The 24,587-nt window shown below is 44.0% G+C and overlaps 1 protein-coding gene across 1 annotated transcript in view; it reads right to left on the reverse strand.

Annotated features, from left to right (window-relative positions):
- The window catches only part of SYNE1 (spectrin repeat containing nuclear envelope protein 1), a 497,076-nt gene that overhangs the window by 11,242 nt on the left and 461,247 nt on the right, over nucleotides 1-24,587 (reverse strand). The window contains 12 exon segments of the mRNA XM_043543166.1: nucleotides 1,507-1,599; nucleotides 2,878-3,090; nucleotides 3,653-3,781; nucleotides 4,351-4,551; nucleotides 5,847-6,058; nucleotides 7,281-7,407; nucleotides 9,087-9,229; nucleotides 10,405-10,473; nucleotides 11,551-11,884; nucleotides 12,772-12,963; nucleotides 17,385-17,522; nucleotides 17,876-18,058. Of these exon segments, the coding sequence (XP_043399101.1) occupies nucleotides 1,507-1,599; nucleotides 2,878-3,090; nucleotides 3,653-3,781; nucleotides 4,351-4,551; nucleotides 5,847-6,058; nucleotides 7,281-7,407; nucleotides 9,087-9,229; nucleotides 10,405-10,473; nucleotides 11,551-11,884; nucleotides 12,772-12,963; nucleotides 17,385-17,522; nucleotides 17,876-18,058 (2,034 nt within the window).

Raw genomic sequence — 24,587 nt, forward strand, 5'->3', positions numbered from 1 at the left:
AAGTAATTTGTTACATGAGATAAGAATTAATTTGTCTTATTGAAAGGGATACACTTAAGTGTATTTATATTTAATTGCAGCTAATTAAAAATTATATTCCAAAAGTCACCTTTAAAAAGTCTGGCTTCCCTGTTTCCATCCATAATTTTGAGGGCCAAACAACTGTGGGTGCATTACTGCACTTGCAATTATTTCCTAGCACAATTAATGTAGCTTAGACGGTTAACAAGCTTAAAGTCTCTGGATGTTAGGCAATTATTATTACAAATATAGTACTGGTGATGTGCTTGGCATTAGAATTATAAGAGACATCAATTTTTGTTTCAAAATTACAGATGCAAAAAGGGAGGCCCTCAGGAGTCTTGCATCTTACACTGTACATTATGGACAAAAATGAAGAAAACAATGTATGTAAACCACAGTATTGTATTAGACATGAACAAATACAGATTAAAAGATTAATATGAGGCATACTACATTTCTACCAATTCTTTAGCCAAAGTTTGCTATAGTAAATTACTTTATCACTTTCTGCCGTGTGCAGGAATCTTCTAGTTTATGGTATCATGACTTCTATTAGTAATTTTATAAAAATTAGCTAATAAAATATGAAATTAATGACTCCAGAAATAAAATTAACATGTTTCATGTTGTTCTCAACCTTTTTGAAAAGCCAGTATTCCTTTACATTCTCAAACTCGGATCTGAAGCAAACTAGTGAATGTAGCAAAATCAGTTTCAAGAGACCACAAAGTTTATCAGGACAGAACTCAGATGTTTTATAAAAAGTGCAAATGAAAAACTGATAGTTCAGAACTAAGGAAAACTGAATAATAATTAAAATAAATCAACCAAAAGAACTGTAAAGAAAGACAAAAATTCCAGTTCCATACAGGGATCAAAGTGTGGAGAAGTAGAGTGCAGCATGGCATGGTGCATTTCTTGTATTGTGTTCTAGTGGTGACAACATGCATCATTAGAGCTGTTGACACAACCATTGATCAGGTTCTGTTCCAGTGTTTCTGCCAATACCTTATAAACTTTCTACGCAGCCTCTAATCCACAGTCTCAATAAAATTCTGGCTCCAGCTACAGTTTTAATTGATCATGAAAAGAAAGTTTTATTGAGGTTCTTGACAATGCAGCTCTGCAGAGGATGCCAGGTAGAAAGCAGAGGGATTGGCTGCAACTCTGCTGGGACAAGACCAGACCTTGGGATGCTGCCACTGCTTGAACAGAATACAAGAGAGAGTGTGTGCCATACCACAAAACTCCATCCACACTTTGAGCCCAGATTTTATACAGAGCATTTTCTAATTCTGATTTCATGCAGGGAGAGAGATGCAGCAGGGTTGGGGAAGCAGCTTTGTTTGAGGGGAATTCTTGGTTTGTGCCCTTTTTTTTCCTATCAGGGAGAAGGTGTAGACCTCTCAGCTGACTCCAGCTACTGTAAATATCTGGTGCTCCCGCCCAAGAGGTGATAGAATGTATCTGGCATGAAATTACCGTTCTCTGTCTGCTTGGTGTGCTTCTTCCAGATACAGGACTGAGGGATCCTGAAGTGTCCAGTTCATCAGCTGAGGACCATGAAGACAAATCCTAAAGTTCAGAATCATAAGAGATTAGAAGAACATAAGTAATCTGCCAAGGAAACCACAGTCAGAAAAAGGGGATTAAATCCTTGGTTTTAGCAGAGTGCTTTACACTACTGATCCTTGAACTATGACAAAGGGAGGTTTAAATTTACACAAATCTGTAGGATTAAATCACTATAAATTACACATTAGGATCTGAAGAGAAAGACAGGCAGATGAATACGCTGCCAGAAATAACATTTAACTGCCCAAGGTAAGGCAAAGGCAGTACCAAGAAAACGACGGCTCTTTATTGGTTTTTAGAAGGTAAAGAGGTGTTGTGTACTCAGTGAAAATTCCCACTGGAATCCCAGACATCGTTTTATACAGAGAGAGAGACACTGGCCAGATTGAAAACAGATCACATTCTTCATACTTTGTACTAATTCAGATTTTGGGGACTACAAGAGAAGGGACTGAGAACAATGGAGAGTGTTAAAGTCTTCTATCTGACTGGGGCAGGTACAATGAAGACACAAGCATAACATTCCCCTTGCCCACACTCTCATCTGCAAGATAACTTGTGCTGCTATGGAGTACACTTCCAAAGCTAAGAAAACACAAACAAACAGGGTCTTTGTTAGCACACTAGAGAATTTATTTCAAGCTTTTTCATTGGTTTGCCAATAGGAAAGTAGATGCTGTTTACTCTGTGAAAATAATTTACATGCCACAGGTTCAGATACTGCAGCTACAGTAGCTACCCCATGTACTTTGCCAGTTGACTGAATCAGTGGCAGCAAAGTAGGCAGCCAAGGCTGGAAGTTGAACCCAGAAAAATTCAGAGAGGAAATAAGGTGCCAATTTTTAACAGTGAGGATAATTCAACGACTGGTACAGTTTACCCAGGGTCATGCTGGATTCACTATCACTGGCAATTGTAAAGCAAGATAGGGTGTTCTTCTAAAAGATCTGCTCCAGCAATGTTTTTTTTTGGGGGGGGAGGGGCAGGAATGTTCTCTGGCCTATGGAACACAGGAGGTCAGACAAGATGACCACAGTGGTCCTGTCTGGCCTTGGAATTTATGAATTGCTGTCTCAGAGACAGGAAAGTATTGGACAGTAGAAATTACGAAGGAGATTTCATAATGGTTTCATACCACTTAGACAGGCATCACAGTCCTCAGCAACAAAATAAGGGTCAGTAGTGTATTTTACAGCTGATCACCTGAAAAAGGTCAGTGTGATTACAAAACTAGCCCTCAGGGAGTGGTAAAGGAGAGAACACAATAGGACGATTTACCAGTTGACTGCTTGAAATGTCTAAGATTTTCTCTAGGTCCTTGATGTGATGTGTGACCTCTTTCAGTAGGAGCTTGAGTCTGTTTCCAATGACATGGACCTTCTCTTTAGCTTCCAGGCAGTCCTTGCCTTCAGCATTGACCAGCAGTTGGCAGGACATATCTTGGAGTGACACCACTTTCAGCTGAGACTCTAGCAACTCGCGTCTGATTTGCTATTGCAAAGCCAAAGAATCACATTTTCTACTTAAATATTATGAAACATGTGAAAGAGAATGCTAGAACTTCCACAAAAACAACAAAACAGACAGATGGCAGTGACTTCAGCTTCCAAGACAATCACAATAGACTCACTGAAAAAAGCTCCACTAGCCCTAAAATCCTGGCAGGTTATAATGAAGAAAGGTGATAAATGCTTGGCAATTTCTTCTAAACCTCATATCATGAGCAGTAGACTTTTTTTTAGAGTTCCTGTCTAGCCCAGCAAGTTGCAATTAAAAATAGCCTTTCCAAAATAACAACCCCAAACTAAAAAAAACAAACAAACAGCAATAAGATAATTAGACAGATGCTTTGTACGTTAAACCAAATGTTTTTAACCACCAATTTCACTACTCCCTCTACCCATACTAAAGAGAATCCCGGACCTTCTTAGTACCACAGGGTTAAGTATACTGTATACCTCACAGACCAATCACTAACCTCCAGAACTACCTTCTCTCTGCTTGTCAATTTTTTTTTGAAGGCTTTAAACATTCCAGGCATTTATGATCCTACCATTAGCAGTCTGTGATGATCCTGTAGAGTGTCCAAGTCTTGGTTTGGATTAATAGGCAAGATCTCATTTTTTCTTCTGTCAATGTTCTCCAACCAAAGCAGCAAACCGTGGCTCATTTCATGGAAATCCTACAAGAGACATGAGAGAGCTTAAGAGAACCCTGAATTATGCTGAGGTTTTCTGCCACATTGCTATTTCCCACAACGGATTTGACTGGCTATATTCTTATATTACTATAGTATTACAAGCCTATATTAGTATACTATATTACAGTATTATTGCAAATACTCAATGGGTCTGATACCCCTGCCACTGCATGAATACTGTTCTGCTCTGGTAGTGGTTTACACCCACTTTGCATTTGCTTTGCTTAGGTGTGAATGCTAGCATACAGAATATGGTTGTGGAGAATCATCTTTTAACTTTACTTCAGTTTAGAACACCTGGAACATGGACTTAGAACACATGCTTCAGGTAACGCACGGAGATCTTTCAAGAGCCAGCCTTCACAAACTACATTTTAGTTTGCATATGTGGGCAGCATTAGGTTTGATCTTTCAGATTAGGAAGCTGTGAAGAAAATTATATCTCTGATATGTGTGTGTGTGTAAGCTGATTATTTAAAATGAATCCCATCAGCTCTAGAATTCCTCATTATGTCCAAGAAGGGAACGAGACCCCGCATACCAATACAGACCTGACATTGCATTAGCGCATCCTGCAGTGAGCAACGCCATTCTTCAATCATACTGCATACACGTTCCCAGCGCATGTTCATCTGAGATAGGCGCTCCTGCAGCTTCTTGCTTTCTTCGCTATCAGATTGAGTGAATTCGGAGCTGCACAGGTTGATGGACAGGACGATAGCTTTGCGGTTATCAACAGCTTTCTGCAACTCCTGGATGACAGGAGAATGGAGTTAAAAACACCCAAAACTTAATTTATAGTAAGTGTGCTACAGACTTTTAGAAGAATCAAGTGTAGTGGTTGCCATTAAAGAGCAATTATTTGCTGTACGGTAATGCAAGAGTATTTTATCTTACCAGGTTCTCTCTTTACTTAGGACAGGAAATATCTGTGGTAATACTGCAAATGTTCACTCTAATGTCCACTATTTTATGTTCACAATAAAACTTAGTATAAGTCAGTTAAACTTTTAAGATTTAAAACCCTGTTGTCATGGCTGAATTTTAAAGATCAGAAGAACTGGCTTGTGTTTCGAATGTCTGAAAGACAAGGAAGCCTAGTTATGCAAAGGCTGGAGCAAATATGAGATACAGGGGAAAATTTTGGTGTAGCTCCTGACAAATGCTTGACAACACTAAAGCTTCTGCCTCACAGTTATATTGAAAATTATGCTGGCTTTTTTATGTTTATCATCTTGAGACCACTGTCCATATTATTCTTTTATTTTAAAGGAGAAGAAGAGGATTCTTATGGAAGAGTCCATTTTCTCCCTAGTTTACAGCCTCTTCCCCAGGTCCTAATACTGCCCCATATCACAGTGACTTTCATATCAACGAGAGCAGCTGGACTGGATTCCATCTAAAACACATTAATGCAGCCCCTGAATTGACTAGAGGGGTCACTGAAAGCAGCACTCTCTCTCCCCCCCAATACTTCAGGTGCTGAACCTGCTGCCTTCACAGTGGCTCTGATGTCGTTCTCGCCCAGGGTAGGAGACACTTGATCTAGCAACTGAAGCTGGGTTGGGAGAATGGTAGCACAGTTCACCAAGCTTAGGACCCCTAGGAGGGCACAATGTCAGGACCCAGAGAAAGAAGAGATTGTAACTAACAGAAAAATAGAAGTGTACCATTTCTTTTAAAAACACCTGGTTTTTGCCATGAGCTAGGCTAGGACAGATTTTAATTGACTTAATTTGGCCTTTTCTAAGCTTCATTAATTCAGCTGACTTCTGCAATTCTGGAAATGTAGCTTGCATATAAAAAGGTTCCCAACATTTATTTGGAATTTCAGGAAAATGGTGGTGGTTTATTTTTCTGCAAATAAATGATTTCTCAAGCCATTTTTCCAGTTCCTCACCCCAATCATTAGTCACATTCTCCTGTGCAGGGAATGCAGAAAGTGAATACCAAATAGCAACTGTATCTCATGAATGGAGTCCAATGCACATGTTGCACGGTAGGCCATTACTGAGGCAACGGACGGAAAATGGAGATAAAACCTTACTTTCAGTTTTTTAATTCGGAGCTCAATGGTTTGTATGTCAGTGCTGAGATCAAGATGACAGAGTTTCTCTAGCTCCTCTTCAGTCTCCACTAACCAAACCCAAACGTTGTTCAGGTCAGAGTTGAACTGCTGCCACTGTTGAAGGTTCTGTTTCATTCTCAGTTCCTTGCTTAGAGCTTGGGCCTGGATTAACTCCCAGCGATCGATCACACCTGCCAAAGCAGAGACATAATACAATAAAAACAAAGGCATATTCATAATATGCACAATTACATCCATGTTTACTCAGTATACATCAGCCTAAAGAAAACATTATCACACACAACTTTAACTTTAGACAACACTGAGTATGTGGCTTTACATAGCAAAAGATGGACCAGCTGATCTAATAAGTTTTCAACTCTCACTTCTATGGCTTTATGCAATAAAATATTTAGCCCACTGTGTGATATACAAGGGTGTCAGAAAATAAAACTATCCGTCTATATTTGCACGCACACTTATACCTATCTATATTATAGCACTTATGTTTACAAAGCTCTTTGCAGACATTAGTTAATCTTCACAACAGCTCCGAGAGGTAGGCAATTGTATTATATTACCCCCCTTTTACAGCTGGGGACACTGAGGCAAGAGACTAAATGGCTTATTCAAGGCTACATAGCAAATCCATGCCAAAGCCAGGATTAGAACTCAGGAGTGCCGTATTTCTCTCCTGAAGCCCTAGCCCCATGGATAAAGCTGTTTCATTCATATAATGAATGACTGTGTGTGCAATAAGGATTTTGCACTTGCAGATGGCCATTTATATATTTAACTAGCCATCTGCACATATAATTACTGCTGTCTGCACACATACTTGGACCTTTTCAATAAAAATGTTTGTCCTTCAATAAATATGTTTCAATTACTGCCAGTGTATAAGACAAACATCTATGTTACATGGAAATAAATAAAGGGTGTTTTCCACAGTCATTCACCCCATGTGCATGTGGTTTAGAGAGGGGCAGATTACAATATTCATTTTGCTAAAAATGTAAAAGTAATTTAGATCAGTGATTAAAACGGCACAAAGGGTATTTTGTAATCTCAAGTTTAAAACACCTTTTTTTCCTATCAGAAGGTCTCTAACTAGTATGTACAGCATCTAAAGCTATTTGCTCAAGTGCTTAGGGACAGACATAATGTGATGAGTTACTTAAAATGTGCACATTGTTTGATGCTTATGCCCAGTCGATACAAAGAACCGATTAATAAATAAACTGACTGTGGAAACAATCATACATACATACACGTATGGAGTAGCACAAGCTTGGTCAATCTGAAGCAAATTCCTACTTTCCTGCATAATCCCAAACGCTTACTCTGACAATACTATACATATTGCTGCTCATTTCACATTTGTTTCCCATGGAAGGATTCAACACTACGTACCAGCTGTTTGTGTTTCAGTACTGTTCAGGCTTATAAATCCAGAGAGCTTCTCCTCTTCCTCTTTCAGTTTGTAACCAAGCCTTTTTACTGAGTCTATGCTGCCACTGCACTCACCCAGTAGCTTCATCTGTTTAAAAAAATTAAAAATAGTTCTCATCAGTCTATGCCATGGTAGAATAACTCCAGAGCTAAAAGGCTAAATACAAAGCAATTTTCAAAAACATTCTGAAAATGGGACTTCACATGACAGAATGGGAAGCAGCCTGTTTTAACGATCTGCCAATTGTGAGTGTATCTTTCGGTTTCAAAAGCCATTAGATATACTGGCCAATACAATGTCAATGAGATGCTGTGTCTCTTGATATTATTTGTATCATTTTTGCATTGATCCACACACACACACAAAAAGAATTATACATGTGAGATTTAAGGGATTAAATGTAGAGTAGAGGCTCAAACTCCATTAACAGAAATAATTCAGTGCCACTGTGTCAGGGTACTACCAGAGTCAAAGAATGGATGTCTTCAGGTGACATTTTTGCTATAAACACTAAGACCCTAGGATAGTGGTGCCCAAACTTTTGAGGGTCATGTCCCCACCTTACCCTTGTCCGTGCCCCCCAAGCCATGGCTGGGAGCAGGGCCACGGCTCGGGTAGGCGGGAGAAACGGACGCGGACGGGGTAAAGGGGCCAAGGCCGAGGCTGGCAGCTGGGCCCTTGCCCAGGTACGGCTCTGCTCCCAGCCCTGACCCCAGCCTTGACCCTGGGCCATGAATGGAGCCATGGCCAGGAGCTGAGGCTGGGGGCAGGGCCAGGAGCGGAGCTGCACTGGGGCTGGGGACGGAGCCAGGCGCAGGACTGGCTACGGGGACATGACTGCGGGTGGGACCAGAGCAGAGCTGGGGGTGGGGAGTGCTGGATGATGCTCCCTCACTGCACCCATGGGGGCAGGCCTGGGCCCTGCTGCACCCCCTTGAAGGTTCCTCCGCGCCCCCTTGTGGGGGAGGGGTGGTGGTGCACTCCACAGTTTGGGGACATCTGCCCTAGGAGCTGGAAAGAAGATGATAATGGGAGACATGGGGAGTGAAAGAAAGTTATACAAGAGTGGAAAAATTATGGTGTATCCACACATAAAATCTGTTTCATTCTGACATGAATGTCATAGAATGATAGAAATGTAGGGCTGAAAGGGATCTCGAGAAGTCATCAAGCTCAGCCGCTGCGCAAAGGCAGGACCAAATTAAATCTAGGTGCTTACAATGCTGTTTGTTAAGGTTTATTCTACAAAGTTTCCTCATCAAACTTTTTATCACTGATTCCCATATACAACCTGTGTAATGTGATGTATGTTTATACCGTGTCATTAAAACAAATATCACGCATTAGTCTATAAAATTCTGATCTTAAGAAGTAAAGAAGTTTTTTTTAAAAAAACAAGGATGATCTCATTTGAGGGATAAATGGATGTGTGTGAAATTACTCTGGGATATCTACACAAATTTAATTGGAAAATGAACTTACTGGGGTTATGTTCCTACAATCTCATGGTATTATAAACTCACAAATAATTACATAACCTCAAAATAACAATAACTGTGTGTGATCAAGGGTAGAGATTGTGTGTGTGAATGGGGCTGAGAGGCAGTAATAGCTTTATACCTAATAAGCTGTTGTATTGCAAGAGCCATTTTTTCAATGGCTATTCTATGTTCACTTATTAGCACTTGTCCTCTAAATATAGTGCCCTGTCACAAGAACCGTTATTTTAAATCCAGTCACTAGGTGGCAATACACCTTGTACTCACATATCCTTTGTAACTGGAATCTAGTTCCGGTCCTGTGGGTGTTTTGCTGCGAATGATGTTTTCTGTTTGCTGTATTTGGAAACGACTAGTGTCTAAGGCCTTGTCCAGCTGACGGATGTGTGTTTCCAAGGCACCTGGTTCTCCTGTGACAAAATTACAGAAGATGTGACTACTGCTTTGAGATTTTTCAAAGCCTTTGCTTTATATCCAAGGAAAAATATAAGGATTATTAACAAGGTTAGGCAGCATGAAAAGGTGGCTGCAATAGAACACGTGTTGGGAAATGACAAAGTAAATTTGTAACTGATTACATGTTAGCGTGTTAGCAACTTTCCAGAGCACAGATGGTTATACTGATGAATGTGCTTGCCATGAGAACAGTATCAAAGCTTCCATAGGTGCAAAGAGGCCTGGAACTTGTTTTGAAGAGACTCTTTCCCTAAATAATTCTTGATCCCTCTGGAAGACTAAATTCTCAGTGGGCTTTATACCAGCCTCTCACACTGACATTTTTTGTGACATCGCTACTTCTCAGACCTGGCAATCACTCAGGACTAAGTATCTGTGCCCCTCCCCTCAGTTTTTATTTTAAAGTTCAATTTTTCTCTCTCACTTCTTTTTGCAGTAGACATTGTGGCATTTCCCCTAAAGCTAATAGAGTGGAATCTTGGTGTACCTTGAGGATTCTATTTCTATACTACTTCTGAGAATCAAAAGCCGTATGTAAATACCAAGCGATGCTGTTATAGTTACATTCACCAGGTCTAGCAGGCAATGCTTCTAAAACATGGCAAACTTGTGATTTCTTCTGGAAATATGCCTGATCTCCATTGGTTTATGTAGGAGGAGATGTTCAAAAACAACATTTTTTTTTTTAACAGTTGCAGATGCTCTCTCATCCCTTACGAAACCAGCCTCTTCCCAGAGGAAAACCAAGGGTTGGGACCCTCTTATAAGAATCTCTTATTTTGAATCCCTCTGCTACAATACTGGAGGCTGGACACCAAGGAGCCTGTACCAATTTGAGTAAAATACTGATTAGCTACATCTAGCTAGCCAGTAATTTAGCTAAAAGGTATTGCACCCTAGCCAGCTTTCAAAAACTCTTTCCACTTCTGCTGGGTGCATTGAAGAAGCAAGACCTTTATGAATGGTAGTAAAGCAGGAAAGTTCTGCATTAACATGGTAGTGCTGTCATGTGAGAAAATATCTATCTTGTGAGCTGTGAGAAATACAGCAGATGAGCTAAGAGGACACTGTTACAGGTATGGGTTGGTTTATCTGGGTCGGGCTATGCTTAGGCTTTTTTGATGCCTACCAGAGATATTTCTGAGTGCATTTTCAGTAAGTTTTACATAGTCCTCAGAGCTTTCTGGGATCTCTACATCTGCAAAAATACAAGCACAATCTGAGTTGATCTCTCAGCAATTGTTGTCTTCTTGTAACAGGAAACCAACTTTCCCGGAAGGAGAGTAGATCACCAGTTCTAATTTCCAGCACATATTCCTTTTAAACATCACTAGATTCCTGCTGAAAACAGTTTTAAATAAGTCAGCCTCTTTTTAGAAGGTGTCAAGGAACTGAAAAGCACAAGACAATCACAATTAAAGACAGAACAGAATCTTGAATTTAGGCCTCACTAACAATAAATGTAGAATGTCTACATGCTTCAAACATATAGACACATTAGTCCTCACTAGTATTTGTTACACAATATGCACATAGTCATACAGACAGACAGGTCTCATGAACTCATAAAAGGCCAAGTCCTGAAGTCTAAGTAAAACTTCCCAAAGATGTCAATGTGAGTCTTACCTAAGGACTGAGTAAAAATTCACTTAGACTTGAACATGTGGTCCAGTGGGTGAACATGTCAGTGGGGGGGGGGGGGGTGGGGACGGGAGATGGATAGCTCAGGGGTTGGAGCATCAGCCTGCTAAACCCAGGGTTGTGAGTTCAATCCTTAAGAGGGCCACTTAGGGATCTGGGGCAAAAAAAAAAAAAAATTGGGGATTGGTCCTGCTTTGAGCAGGGGGTTGGACTAGATGACCTCCTGAGGTCCCTTCCACCCCTGATATTCTATGTTTCCTTGGAATTTTCTCTCCCTCCCATTTTTCTTGTGATCATCCAGTACCATTTCCTCCAGTCAAAAGACTATTAGCCAACTCTGTTACAGGCGACACCAGTCACATCTGGCAGACACAGGGTGCAATAAAATAGCCTGTTCCCTCTTTGTCATTCAGTGAATATGCCTCTGTGACATTCCAAGCCTGCACTCATACAGAAGCCTGCAATATTGTGTCAAAGACCAGGAGGCTAAAGGCACTATTCTAGGACAGCTATTTGAGGTCTTCTGGAGTTCTTTGGAATATTTTCCCATGCCTAGGAACTCCACAGCAGTATGATCCTATATGCAATATTTATTTCCCTTTACTGAGAGAGAGATGAGAGAAGCAATCAATACCTGCTATACTAGCTGCTCCCCTAAGATAGAAATCTTTGTCTTCTTGTCCTTCCTCCTCCTCTAAATGCAGTGCCCTCGAAATGGCTGTCTCCAAGTCCCGACTGAGGTCATAGTCATGATCCCATTCCAAGGGGATGGAATCTACACTTGCAGGAGTATCCCGTCCTGACCGCTCACTTCTCATCGGCTGGGCAAGTGACAGCGAGAGGTTGGAGGAGGGGTGTGGGAAGAGAACGCTGTCTGCAGATTTGTCGTGCCAGTGTATGTCAGAGAGATCTGCTGATTCATCCAGATCCACCTCTCTGTCAGAAAGGTCATGTTCATCGTCTGTCAGCTAGAAGGAAACACCAGAACAGAGACTATTAATTCAACCCTCGGAAACAACGTCCTTTCTACCTGGGTCAATGAGATAAAAATGTCACTGGATAACACGCAGACTGACAGGATTCCCATTTTGTATCTTTCTTTGATCCTCCTTTGATTTTTTAAAAATGCATATAAAATAAAAAGATAAAATGAATAAAAGAGGCTAAGAATAAATTCATCTTTACTGCTTAATGCTCATCTGTATAGTCTCACGTAAGGCAACTGTCTCCAAATTTTCTCCAGATAATATCTCCACACAGACAGTAAAATTAGAGCAACATTTTGGAACCAAATTACAGAAACTATAAAAGGCATTTATCTTGACTGTTGCTCTCATCTATTCTTTCATGTTATGAAAAGCACTTCTCACTGCTTTCCCTCAGTGGGGCTTTCCAGTTTCATTTCCAAAATCACCCTCTCTCACTTCCCAACTGTACATTCAGTTCTGGATCCTTAAAGTTCCATCTGCCCTGCAAAGGAGGAGTGTCTTTATTTCTGTGAACTCAGTGCTATTCAATGGAATTCACCCTACAGGGCAAGAAGAATGTTATGTCTCCAGTACTGCACCATCACTCTCATTCATAATGCAGGTGTGCATGTTGCTTTACAGAAATGAGACAGGTTCTTTGCCCTGAAGAGTCTGCAGTCTGAATAAGACATAACAACACGATATGTAATGATAACACACAAAGGTGCAGGGGGAAGGGAAGGAAAGGATCAGGGTTACAACAAGTAAAGATCCTGGGGTGTTTTGTCGTATACATTACACCCTCCCCCACACACAAACGCTTTCACCATTATTATATTTGTAAATTAATAATAAATCTTAAAAAAAGAAATAAAGAGGGTACATACAGGAAGGCGGATCAATTTCTTGTGGTAACGTTCCACACGACCAAAGACCTCTTGACAGTAATGCCGGAGCTCATCCAGTTCTTCTTCAATGACAGCTGCATCCATGGGTTCACTTTTCTCTATCAGCTGCTCACCCTGGACAATTATCTGATCAATTTTATTGTTGTTCAGAGAGATCTCTTGCTGGAAAGCCTGTGCAGCATAAGAAGCCATGACTTTCTGTTATCATTAAAACCAACATTAAACAATCCTCGGTTACCACAAATGCTATGTCTTACAGAGCTTTGTAGCAGAGATGGTACATTTACCAAACACAAACAAGGACCATTACACAGGGTAAGCAAAATTTGATGGTGCAACTCAGCATTCCCTTGCCATACTCTCCCATATAAGCTAATGAAGTAGAACTTAAAGTTCTACCCAGCAAATCTCATGATTTCCTGTGCTGTATTTGGGAAGAGGACTGTCCTCTGAACAAGCCATTCCTGAGAGTTTTGAAAGGCTTAGGTAGATAAGGTGGTTAGAATGGATGCAGATTCTAAAGCTATGCTAACAAATACTAACAAGTTGTTTTATGTAGTGCCACTTACACTGCAGATGTTCCACAGCACTCAGCAAATAATGAGTCACATTGTGGTAGAGCAGAAACCACGCACAAACAGGGCAGGGCATAACACACATAACCTTGCCACTGGAAATGATTTTATCGAGAGAGGAAAAATCAGAGCACTGAGGTTATCCCCTATGCTTTTTTAAAAACCCATCTTTAATTGCCACCCATGCAACCACAGGTGGGCCTACCTTTTCTCTCTCACTGAACCCTAGCACTCTCTAATAAGCTTGTTCTGTAGTGTCACTACTGGGGCTAAGCTCATGTCCTAGGCATGACATTAAACTGCATCCTCCACTGCCTCGTGGATGTGCTTCGTGGTGGAAGAAAGGCTATGGGATCTCACCCTGATAGAAAATGTGCTCACACCGAAGCCACGGGCAGTTAACAGCTCTGTGTAGTTTGCTCTCTGGCAGAAGATATAACCTCTGCCCCTGAACGTCCAGACTCGTTCTGACTTTGGATTCTGGCTCAGTGATCTAAAGTGGGGAGGGTGACATGTCTATGGCAGCCTCTGCTCCTCCATAGCTTTGTCTAGGCATATGCACTGAAGGTCTTGACAAGATGGTCGCAGGGATCTGAAAGAGGCATAAGGGCCGTGGGACAGCTAACAAGATTTCCAAGCAGCCCAGTTTAGGGATGGCCTGCTTGCCTCAAGTGAGGGTGGCCCTAGAAAAGGTGGGTCAGACAAGCCCTGTCTCATTGTTTACATCCTGGCTCAACTGTTTTTACAAATAGAACTGCTTGCTGGATTTTGACCCCTGGATACGACTTTGATCTGAATTCGGATTTGAGGATAACGGCTGTGTTGAGTAATGAGCCTGCATGTTTCAGAATTGATATTGCAGCTTTTTTGGAAACTCAGCTCTCCGACACAGGGCTCAGAAGAGAGAAGGACTACACCATTTACTGGTATGGCAAACCTGAAGGAGTAAGGAGAGGGTGTGGTGTAGGTTTTGCTCTCAGAAATGAACTTATATCATTGTGCGAAGCTCCCATTGCAGAGTCCACATGTATCATGACACTTCGAGTTCGTCTATAGAAAGGGTTCATCAACCTCAGCCGTGTCTATGCTCCAACTCTTCAGGCTAGCAATGAGGAGAAGGATAGCTCTTACCAACAGCTGGAAGAACTGATTGGCAGGATTTCATGGAAAGAACCCATCCTAATAGTGAGAGACTTCAATGCAATAGTTGGATTCAATGTTGAGATCTGGCCTGGGATTCTGGGTAGGAATGGCACTGAATGTATGAATGATAATGGTCAGAGTTCTCAAGCTCTATGCCAGGCAAGGCTTATCAGTGACCAACACGTTCTTTGCTGGTAACATCAGAAAACTACCTGGTGGAGACACCGGAGGTCCAGGCACTGGCATCAGCTGGAATTGGTATTCATAAAATATACATATTTGAAAGATATCTTTCATACATGATCCTTCTAAAGTGCAGACTGTGACACAGAGCACTCTCTTGCCTGCTGCAAAGTGAAATTTCAAGCTAAGAGGATGCACCATAATAAAACTGCCATGGAAACTCATATTGACATGTGACAAATCAATGATCCTATCAAGAAACAGGCTTTTTAAATGAAGTAGCAGCAAAGACAGATGGAACAAATAAAACTGCTTCAGATGCATGTGAAGTCCTGAAGATAAGTACGTACAATGTGGCCATCAAGAGTTTTGGAAAGAGTACTAAAAAAATGGTACGTAGACCATTAGGAGATACTACTGCCACTCATTGACATGAAAAGATCTGTGCTGATCACTTACAAGTCTACTTTTACTACTAATTTGCTCAACAATCTAAGAGAAGCTCGTAAGGTTGTTCAAATAGCTTCCAGGATGTGTGCTCAAGAATTTTGGTTGGGTCTCTGTGGCAGTATCCAACAGGCAGCTGACACAGGTGACAGTAGACAGTTGTATGAGGGCATTAGAAAAGCCATTGAGCCGATAAAGAACAAGACAGCTCTGCTGAAAGATCAGGATGGCAATATCATAACAGATAAAGGAAAGCAATGGGTGAGGTGGATTGAGCACATGGAATGATATACTCAAGGGAGTCTGTAGTAGGCCAATATGTGCCAGACAAATTTCCTGGGTTTGAAGTTTGCTGGATGTCAAGCCTACAGTAGAGGAACTTGACCAAAGCATCCAAAAAGGTTCCCAACAACAAAGCTTCAGGATCTGTTTCTGCTGAAATCTACAAATGTGAAAAGACTTGCTGCAAAGATTAAATGAGTTATTGCTACTCTCTTGGAAGGAAAAAACTGTTCTACAATATATTAAGGATGCTCGTTTCATCCAACTCTCTAAAAACAAAGGAGACAGAAGTTATTGTAATAACCATACAGGTATATCTCTTCTTAATATTGTTAAAAAAAATCTTAATCTGTATTTTTTTACCTAGACTTCAAACTTTAGCTTAGAGAATCTATCCTCTAAGCCAGTGTGGCTTCCACTAAGGAAGGTCTACCATAGACATGGTCTTCTCTGTAAGACAACTGCAGGAAAAGTACAGAGAGAAGCGTATTAAACTGTACATGGTTTTTATAGATTTAACAAAAGCCTCTGAAATGGTTAGTCGGTCAGGGCTTTACATTGTTCTGAAGAAGCTTGCTTGTCCACCTATATTGCTAAACTTTGTGAAATTCTTACACAATGGCACGAAGGCAACTATAATGTATGAAAAACAAGAGTCCGACTCATTGAACTTCAACAATGGAGTGAAGCAGGGCTACGTACTGGCTTCTATATTGTTTAATATTTACTTCTCATTCCTGTTTCAACATGTGTTCCATGATGTTTGAGAGGGTGTCTATCTTAGCACTAGACCTGATGGAGGTTTGTTTAACACTGCAAGGTTCAGAGCCAAGATGAAGGTGAAGGAAATATCATAAAGGACCTGTTGTTTGCATGTGATGCAGCTCTTGTGGCTCAAATTGTTGATGCCCTACGACATCTTATTACCAAGTTCTCTGATTCATGCAAAATCTCTGGGCTAGCAATAAGCTTGAAGAAGACTTATCATGCACCAAGGCTCTTCAGAACCAGTTCCAGATATCACTTTATTTGTACGGATGTTGTTAACCAATTTTGCCACCTTGGCTCTACTGTTACCAGCAATGTAGATCTGGATGTGGAGCTCACTAGTAAAATCGGCAAAGCAGCTAGGAATCTTGGTCTTTTGCAAGACAGAGTTTGGAACAATAACTAATTGTCAACTAAAGTGAAAATCCGTATTTATGAGATATGTGTTTAATCCACCCTTCTATATGGCTCAGATACATGGATGACTTATGCCAAACATATCAAAAGAATAAACAGCTTTCATATCAGATGCTTGCATAAAATTCTTCTAATAAGATGGCAAGACAGGGTGACACATGTGGAAGTGTTAAATCATGCTGGTATATCATTAATGGGAAGACTGATTAGTAAGAAAAGAATCAGGTGGCTTAGACACGCCAAGCAAATGCCGGATTACAGGATCCCAAAGACTGTGCTGTACTCTGAAGCTTGTGAAGGGTCTAGAAAGAGAGGCAGACTGCTGTGCAGATTTTGGGATGCTTACAAAGATGATGTAGTATCCTTTGGAATCTCTGTGGATGATTGGGAAAGGAGTGCAGAATACCGCTCTGGTTGGCAGAGACAGCTTGTAGATGGAATGAGGCATTGCGAGGTGGACTGGATCAAGCTCTGTAATGACTGGCATCAGAGGAGAAAAGAATCTGTTGCTCAGATTCAGAGCATTGCTAGTGCATGGGTGTGCCCTACCTATGCACAGGACTGTCACTCGCACACTGGACTCAGCAGCCATCAAAGAACTCATCAGCGCATAGACCATGCTCTATAAAGAGCAATGGTTCCATTGATTGACTGGGGCTGAGCCCATGTCCTGGGAATAAAGGTTTTAATCACATAACACTATTTATGGAACATTTCTTACGCTCTCATTTCCTATTTGGATATTTTTGATGCCATAGACGGGGTGGCCCCCTGTACCTTGAGTTGCTTTATCTTTGCTTGGACATCACACTCTGAGAAATGTTCAATGTTGGTCAACTGCAGATCCATCTCTGTTAGCCAGACCAGAATGCTGTCACGTGCTGCCTCAAATTCCTCGCGCTGGCCAATAAAATGCTGAAAAAGCAAAAGGGGAAAACAACCGAAACAATGTGAAGCTTCCACAAAAGTTAGTTTTCACTTCCCTATCTTCTGAGTCTGATTGAAGAGAACAGTTACAAAAGTTCAGCTGCAAGAATTCTTGTTCTTCTCTTCTAAGGGGAATTAGGGCACCCAGGTCCAACTCTACATCTTCCTGCAATGTATTACTTAACTACTTTAGACAGAGCACCCATGAAATCATCAAAATAAAATTTAAATAACCCAGCCAAAGAGAAAACTTGCATGGGCTTGAGGAGTCAGAAGCTCACAATACTCTCCATGCATACAGTCTAGTTCTGAAAGAGAATGGCTTGAAAATGGAGAAATACTTTTAGCCTGCGCAGGATGGAAGTGACTCGCTTTTGTAAGTTGTCCCATCTCTGGTTCCCTTCATGGACCATCTGTTTGAGGCTGCAAGCAGAGTCAGTGCGGTTTTCTCGGGCCAGGCGGCGGTACTGTTTATTAATCAGTTCCAGCTGTGTCAGACTTTCATGCACTTGCCGTTGGAAGGCCTAAAATAACAGTGGAAACAACAAAAGACACTATCAGAGTGTCAGCTCCTGCAATTGGTAAATAGTCTCAGATTGTTCTTGTCTTTGGCTCCAATCCTGAAATTGGATCTGTATGGGCAGACCCTTTGGGGAACCATATAGACTCCAACATGGGTGCAAACATTTGCTGGTACTGACCTGATTGTAGGATTGGGGCCTTTTGATTGGGATGAGCAAAGAGAAATGTCGCTGTTTACAAAATCAATAAATGGCAGTAAGGACCAAGCATTTCAGTGAGAATGCTCCTGTCACAATGACAGCAGCAAGCACAGTTTTATTCCAAGAATGAGGTACTGTCCTTTCTTGGCTGTCCAATCTTTTACCTGCATATTTTAGAATATGGAGGGTGTAAATTCTGAAAGAGATTAAAGGTCTCTTAAAATGTTATAGTAGAGGGTTGCCTGTGGTATTGACTAATAAAATTTCAGTGGGTTACAAACAAACAAGCACTGTAAATGGCGATGTCAAATTTTTAAAGACGTCAAAGCAAAAATTTCTATGGTTTTATAAGATTTCTCAAGTCACAATGACTTGGCAGACGCTGAGACTTTCTCAAGTCACTACCACTTGGCAGATGCTGAGAAGTCTTCATATGAATAATAATTGTGAATTTGCTTTGACAGTATTTCAGGCACCTTTTATTTATCTTCAGTATGAGAGGTATGAGAGCCATTTTTATTTCCACAGTCACAGAGAGAGAAAGTTTTGTGAATATTTATACAAATCTGTGTTTGAGCAAATGGCCAGGCCACATGTGACTTATTCAAATCCTACTTGTTACCTACCAGCTCTGTGTTCTTGGGGAACTGGGGGGCAGTACCCAGCCTGTCTGACTTAAGAAAGACATTCTCCCCCCACCCCCCGAGCCTTTGCTTGAACCAAAGCCGATCAGAAGACAGACTTACAAAAAGCAACGAAAAGGCAGGGGAAGACACACCTAAACCTCTCCCAACAAGAGTAACAGGATTAGGGAAACTCCCCTAGCCTCATTTGTATCAAGGATGGGACAGGGAGGCAACCCCATTAACATACAGAATGGAGAACAGAGATTTCAAGGCAAGAACCACACTGAACTCTGGGGGATCTCTGCTCCAGATGTTAATGAACCAAAACCTGCACACACCCAGCTCAGTAGTTATCAGAGAAATTCTAGTAATAAATCCTTTATTGGTATCCAAAATACTGAAGCTGCCTAATTGCATTGCGAGCTCCTTCAAAGGAACACCACCCATAGTCAGGAATGAGCAGTTCCTATTGTCTAGCCTGAACAAACCAACTTTGGTGTACTATTTTGAGCTATCAGTTTACCCATAAATGAATCTAGTGTTCTCCCTTGAACTACTGTTCTTTCCCGACAAAAATCCCTCCCCATGCTCAAGTAAGTGCTCTCATGCCTGGATCCAAAATCTGCATCAGTCCTATTGGGACTTCATCTTCTCCTGACTGATTGTGCTGGGGGCTCTGCCTGTCTCCAGCACTCCAGACCCTCAGCTACCACCTCCACCACCTGGGAACCCCGATCGATTCAAGCTTCACGGCGTGGTGAGAACCCAGCTCTCACTCTCTCTCTGTAGGTATGACCTTCTGACCCTGACTTGTGTGATCAGTTATAGTTTTCTAAACCTGACTTTTATAATCAAATATAAGTTAGATTTAATATTATAACTGCTTTGTTTGTTTGGCTCCCCTTGTATGGTTATTACCTGGCAATAAATAACTTTCACGGTTAAGCTGGTTGCTTCTCTCTCTCTCCCCCCCTCGTGGGTGTCTTTTGGCTTCCCCATTCACTCTTCAGCAACACTCCTCAGACCTAAGCTAAAGATCCCTGCAGTACCCAAAAATCCTGTGTGGTCTGCCCATCAAGTGGGTTACTACCAGAACAATTGCACTGTGAAAGTGGGGACAGGGACGTGCTGAACCTGGGGCAGATGAGTGTGGCAGCTTGGAAGTGCTGCTCAACCCAGCCTGCTGAGCCAGGGGCATATGAGTGTGGCAGACTGGAAGTGCTGCTCGACCCAGCTGCTCAGGCAAACTCTATGCCGGTGCTGTGCCCATGGCATATGAGGGTGACAGCTCGGAGGTGCTGCTCGACCCAGCCTGTTGAATCCAAGGGCTTCTGAGGGTGGCAGCTTGAAAGTGCTGCTTGGCCCAGCTTCCTGAGTCCAGGGACATATAAGGGGTCAGCTTGGGAGTGCTGATTGACCCGGTCCTCTTCAGACGTGCTCTGTTAGTATGTGTGTGTGTGTGTTCGTCTGATTCTGGGGCTGGAAAAACCCAGCTCTGGGGAGCCTAGGTCCTGGGAGGGGACTTGCAGAAGGGAGAAGCAGAGCTTTGTATAAGAGCACAAGTGACACAATCAGTACATTGATAGAATTACAGACCCACCCCCCAGAAGAGTAACCCTAATAAATGACCCTACCCCAAAGTAATGGGCACATCTGGTAACATTCTTCAGGTTATAAAAGTTTCAGTCAACCAATTTGGGAACAGAAACAGTACCATGTGACTTAGATGATCAATCACACTGTGTGAATAGCAAATTCTCAAAAAGCAAGTCATAGTAAGAACCTGGTGAGCACTTTGTAGGCTTGAATTTGTTCACAAATTTATTGTTGAATTTCTCAAAAGCAAAATTTGTTTTGCTGATGACTCACGAACAGAGAAAAGGGCTAAATGTGTTGAATATTTCACTCAGCTCTATTTGGGACACATGCAATTTAAAGGAAATGATAAAGAAGTGAATTGGCTTTGGTTCCAGATCACAGTTGTGCAAGTCTGCATGGTGTAGTATGAGGCGGCAAAAAAACCAGTTACTTACCTTCTCGTAACTGTTGTTCTTCGAGATGTGCTGTTCACGTCCATTCCACATTAGGTGTGCGTGCACCGTGTGTATGAGCATCGGAAACTTATCCCCTTAGTGGCTCCCGTCGGGCCGGTGGGGGGCCCTCTGAGTGGCGCCACTGCGCCGTGCATATATACCCTTGCCACCCGACCCCCTCCGGTTCCTTCTAGCTGGCGACTCTGACAGAGGGGTAGGAGGGTGGGTGGTGGAATGGACGTGAACAACCAGGAAAGCAGTGGAAGTCGCTTGCATCCTGGTAGAGTGGGCCGTGACTGCCGGGGCCGGAACACCTGTGAGCTCAGAGCACGCCTGGATGCAGCTTGTAATCCAAGAGATCTGCTGCGCTGACACCGGGAGGCCTTTCATCCTCTCAGCTACAGCCATGAACAGCTGCGCGGATTTGCGAAAGGGCTTGGTGTGCTCCAAATAGAACGCCAGCGCTCGACGCACATCCAGAGTGTGCAGGCTGCGGTGACTTGGGTCCATATGGGGTTTTGAAAAAACACCGGCAGACAAATATCCTGGCCCAAACGGAATTGCGAGACCACCTTAGGGAGGAACTTGGGGTGCGGCCGGAGCTGCACCTTATCCTTGTGAAACACTGTATACGGTGGCTCAGAGGTGAGAGCCCTCAGCTCAGACACCCTTCTGCTGAGGTTATGGTCACCAGAAATGCCACCTTCCAGGAAAGGTGGAAGAGGGAGCAGGTAGCAAGGGGCTCATGAGCTTAGAGAGGACCAAGTTAAGGTTCCATGGAGGGACTGCGGGGCGTGAGAACAGAAACATCTTCTCCAATCCTTTAAGGAACTGTCCCACCACTGGGTCGGAAAACACCGAGCCCCCCCGAAAACCCTGGATGGAAGGCGGAGATGGCCGCCAGATGCCTGAGTGAGGACGGGGCCAGCCCCTGCTGCTTGAGGTGCAGGAGGTACTCTAGGATGGCTTGCACCAGGGCCTGGCAGGGCTGCACTCGTCAAGGCTCACACCAACACAAGAACTTTTCCACTTGGCCATATAGGTAGCCCTGGTAGAGGGCTTCCTACTGCCAAGCAGAATCTGCTGCTCTGGAAGGGAGTACTCGCTCTCCAAGGTGTTTAGCCACAGAGCTTCCACGCCGTCAGGTGCAGTGACTGTAGGTCGGGGTGGAGAAGCCACCCGCCGTCCTGTGTAATGAGATCCCGGTGTAGGGGCAGGACTACTGGGGCCTCCACCGATACCTCTAGGAGCGATGTGTACCAGTGCTGGCAGGGCCATGCCAGGGCGATGAGGACATCACCGCCCTCTCCCTGCGTACCTTGGGCAGGACCTTGTGTACCACGGGGAGCGGGGGAAAGGCATATATTAAGCCCCCTCCCCACGGGATCGCAAACGCGTCTGTGACTGAGCCAGGGCTGTGGCCCTGGAACGAGCAGAACCGCGGGCACTGGGTGTTGACCCTAGTGGCAAACAGGTCTACCCGGGGAAACCCCCACCCGTGGAAGAGCGAAAGCATGACGTCCACTCTGAGCGTCCACTCATGCATGTGATACGACCTGCTGAGGTAGTCTGCCAGCTCGTTTCGCACCCCCGGGAGATACGACACCTCGAGGTGAATGGCGTGAACTATACAAAGGTCCCAGAGGAGGAGAGCGGCGAGGAATGGGCCCCGCCTTTCTTGTTTATATAAAACATGTCAGTAGTGTTGTCTGTCAGAACTGTCATGCAGTGATCACTCAGAGTGGCGTGAAAGGTCTGGCAGGCTAGACGAACTGCCCTGAGCTCCTTCACATTGATAGGGAGTGACTGCTCTGCTCCGGACCACAAGCCCTGAGTCCTGAGGTCCCCCCGGTGAGCCCCCATCCGCGGTCTGACGTGTCCATCACCAGCGTCAGGCCCGGTTGTGGGGCGGCAAAGGGGATGCCTTCGCAAACCATAGGCTGGGATTGCCACCACAGCAGGGAGTCCAGCACGTCCCTTGGGGCTGTCACTACCAAGTCCAGGGGGTCCCTGCCTCGGCGGTACACCTGAGCGAAGCACACCTGCAAAGTCCTGAGTCTCAGTCTGGCAAGCCTGACTACATGCGTGCATGCTGCCATGTGGCCCAGCAGCCGCAGGCAGCACCCGGCCGTTGTTGTTGGAAAATGGCGCAGGGAGGTCACCGCTTGCTGGATAGCCCAGAATCAGGATACTGGAAGGCTTGCGGAACAATCTCAAGGCCACCTCCATGAGGCCCCGCACTTCCGCTTTGGATCGACCTGCTAGGAGCCAGTCGTCAAGGTACGGGTAAACCCGGATCCTCTGCCTCCGTAAGAAGGCTGCCACCACCGCCACAAATTTCGTGAACACCCGTGGGGCCGCAGCTAGACCTAATGGGAGAACCACAAACTGGTAATGTTCTTGGCCCACGGTGAAGTGCAGGAACTGCCGATGTGCAGGGTGGATGGCGAAGGGTGAAGTACTTGTCCTTCATGTCGAGGGCAGCGTACCAGCCCTCCGGATCCAAGGAAGAGATGATGGTGCCCAGAAAGACCATGCAGAACCGGGCCTTGACCAGGAACTTGTTGAGCCCACGCAGGTCTAAAATGGGATGAAGGCCCCCTTTGGCCTTGGGGATGAGGAAGTACCGGGAGTAGAAACCTTTCCCCTTTAGGCCGTGCAGCACCACCTCTACCGCCCCCGCCTCTAGCAGCGAGCGAACCTCCTTCTCTAGGAGATGCTCGTGAGAGGGGTCCCTGAAGAGGATGGGGAAGGGGTGGTGGGAGGGAGGGAGGGAAGAGAATTTCAACGAGTACCCGTTCTGTACCATGCGTAAGACCCAATGGTTCCGACTTAATGTTGGATGACACACGGGAGAAATGGGACAGGCGGTTCAGGAAACAGAGGGACGGATCTGGTGACTGGTCTGGCACGCTGTCCCCGAGCACACCTTCAAAAGCCTGGCTTAGTGCCCGGCTGGGATTTGTGCTGACCTTTGTTCTGACCTGGCGCATTATTGTTGTTATTATTGTGCCGTCGCCTGTTATCCCTGCCTCGCCTACAGTAAGGCTCACGCCTATGACGAGGCTGGTACTGGCGCTGAGGGGGAGGCTGCGGCTTAAAGGGCTTCCTCTGCGTCACCGGGGTGTGCATACTCAGCGACTTAAGTGTACCCCTCGAGTCCTTGAGGCTATGCAGCCTCGCGTCTGTCTGGTCCGAAAAGAGCCCGGACCCTTCACAGGGGAGGTCCTGAAGCGTATTCTGGACCTCAGGCGGCAGGCCTGACTCCTGAAGCCATGCCGAGCACCTCATGACCACCCCCGACGCGATTGTTCTGGCTGCTGCGTCTGCTGAATCCAGGGAGGCCTGGAGAGAGGTCTTGGCTACTGCCTTGCCCTTGTCCACCAGGGCCATAAACTCCTGTTGGGAACCTTGCGGGAGGTTGTCCTTAAACTTCCCCACCGCTGCCCAGGAGTTAAAATTATGCTTGTTGAGGATGGCTTGCTGGTTAGCAATCCTCAACTGAAGGCCCCCTGACAAGTACACCGTTCTGCCAAAAAGGTCCAGGCATTTTGCCTCCTTGGCCTTAGGGGCCGGGGCCTGTTGTCTATGGCGCTCCCTTTCGTTCACCGCCGAGACCACCAGGAAGCATGGACTTGGGTAGCAGAACAAGAATTCGTAGCCCTTTGACAG

Source organism: Chelonia mydas, chromosome 3 (genome assembly GCF_015237465.2).
Source record: "Chelonia mydas isolate rCheMyd1 chromosome 3, rCheMyd1.pri.v2, whole genome shotgun sequence".
NCBI classification, from domain to species: Eukaryota; Metazoa; Chordata; order Testudines; family Cheloniidae; genus Chelonia; species Chelonia mydas.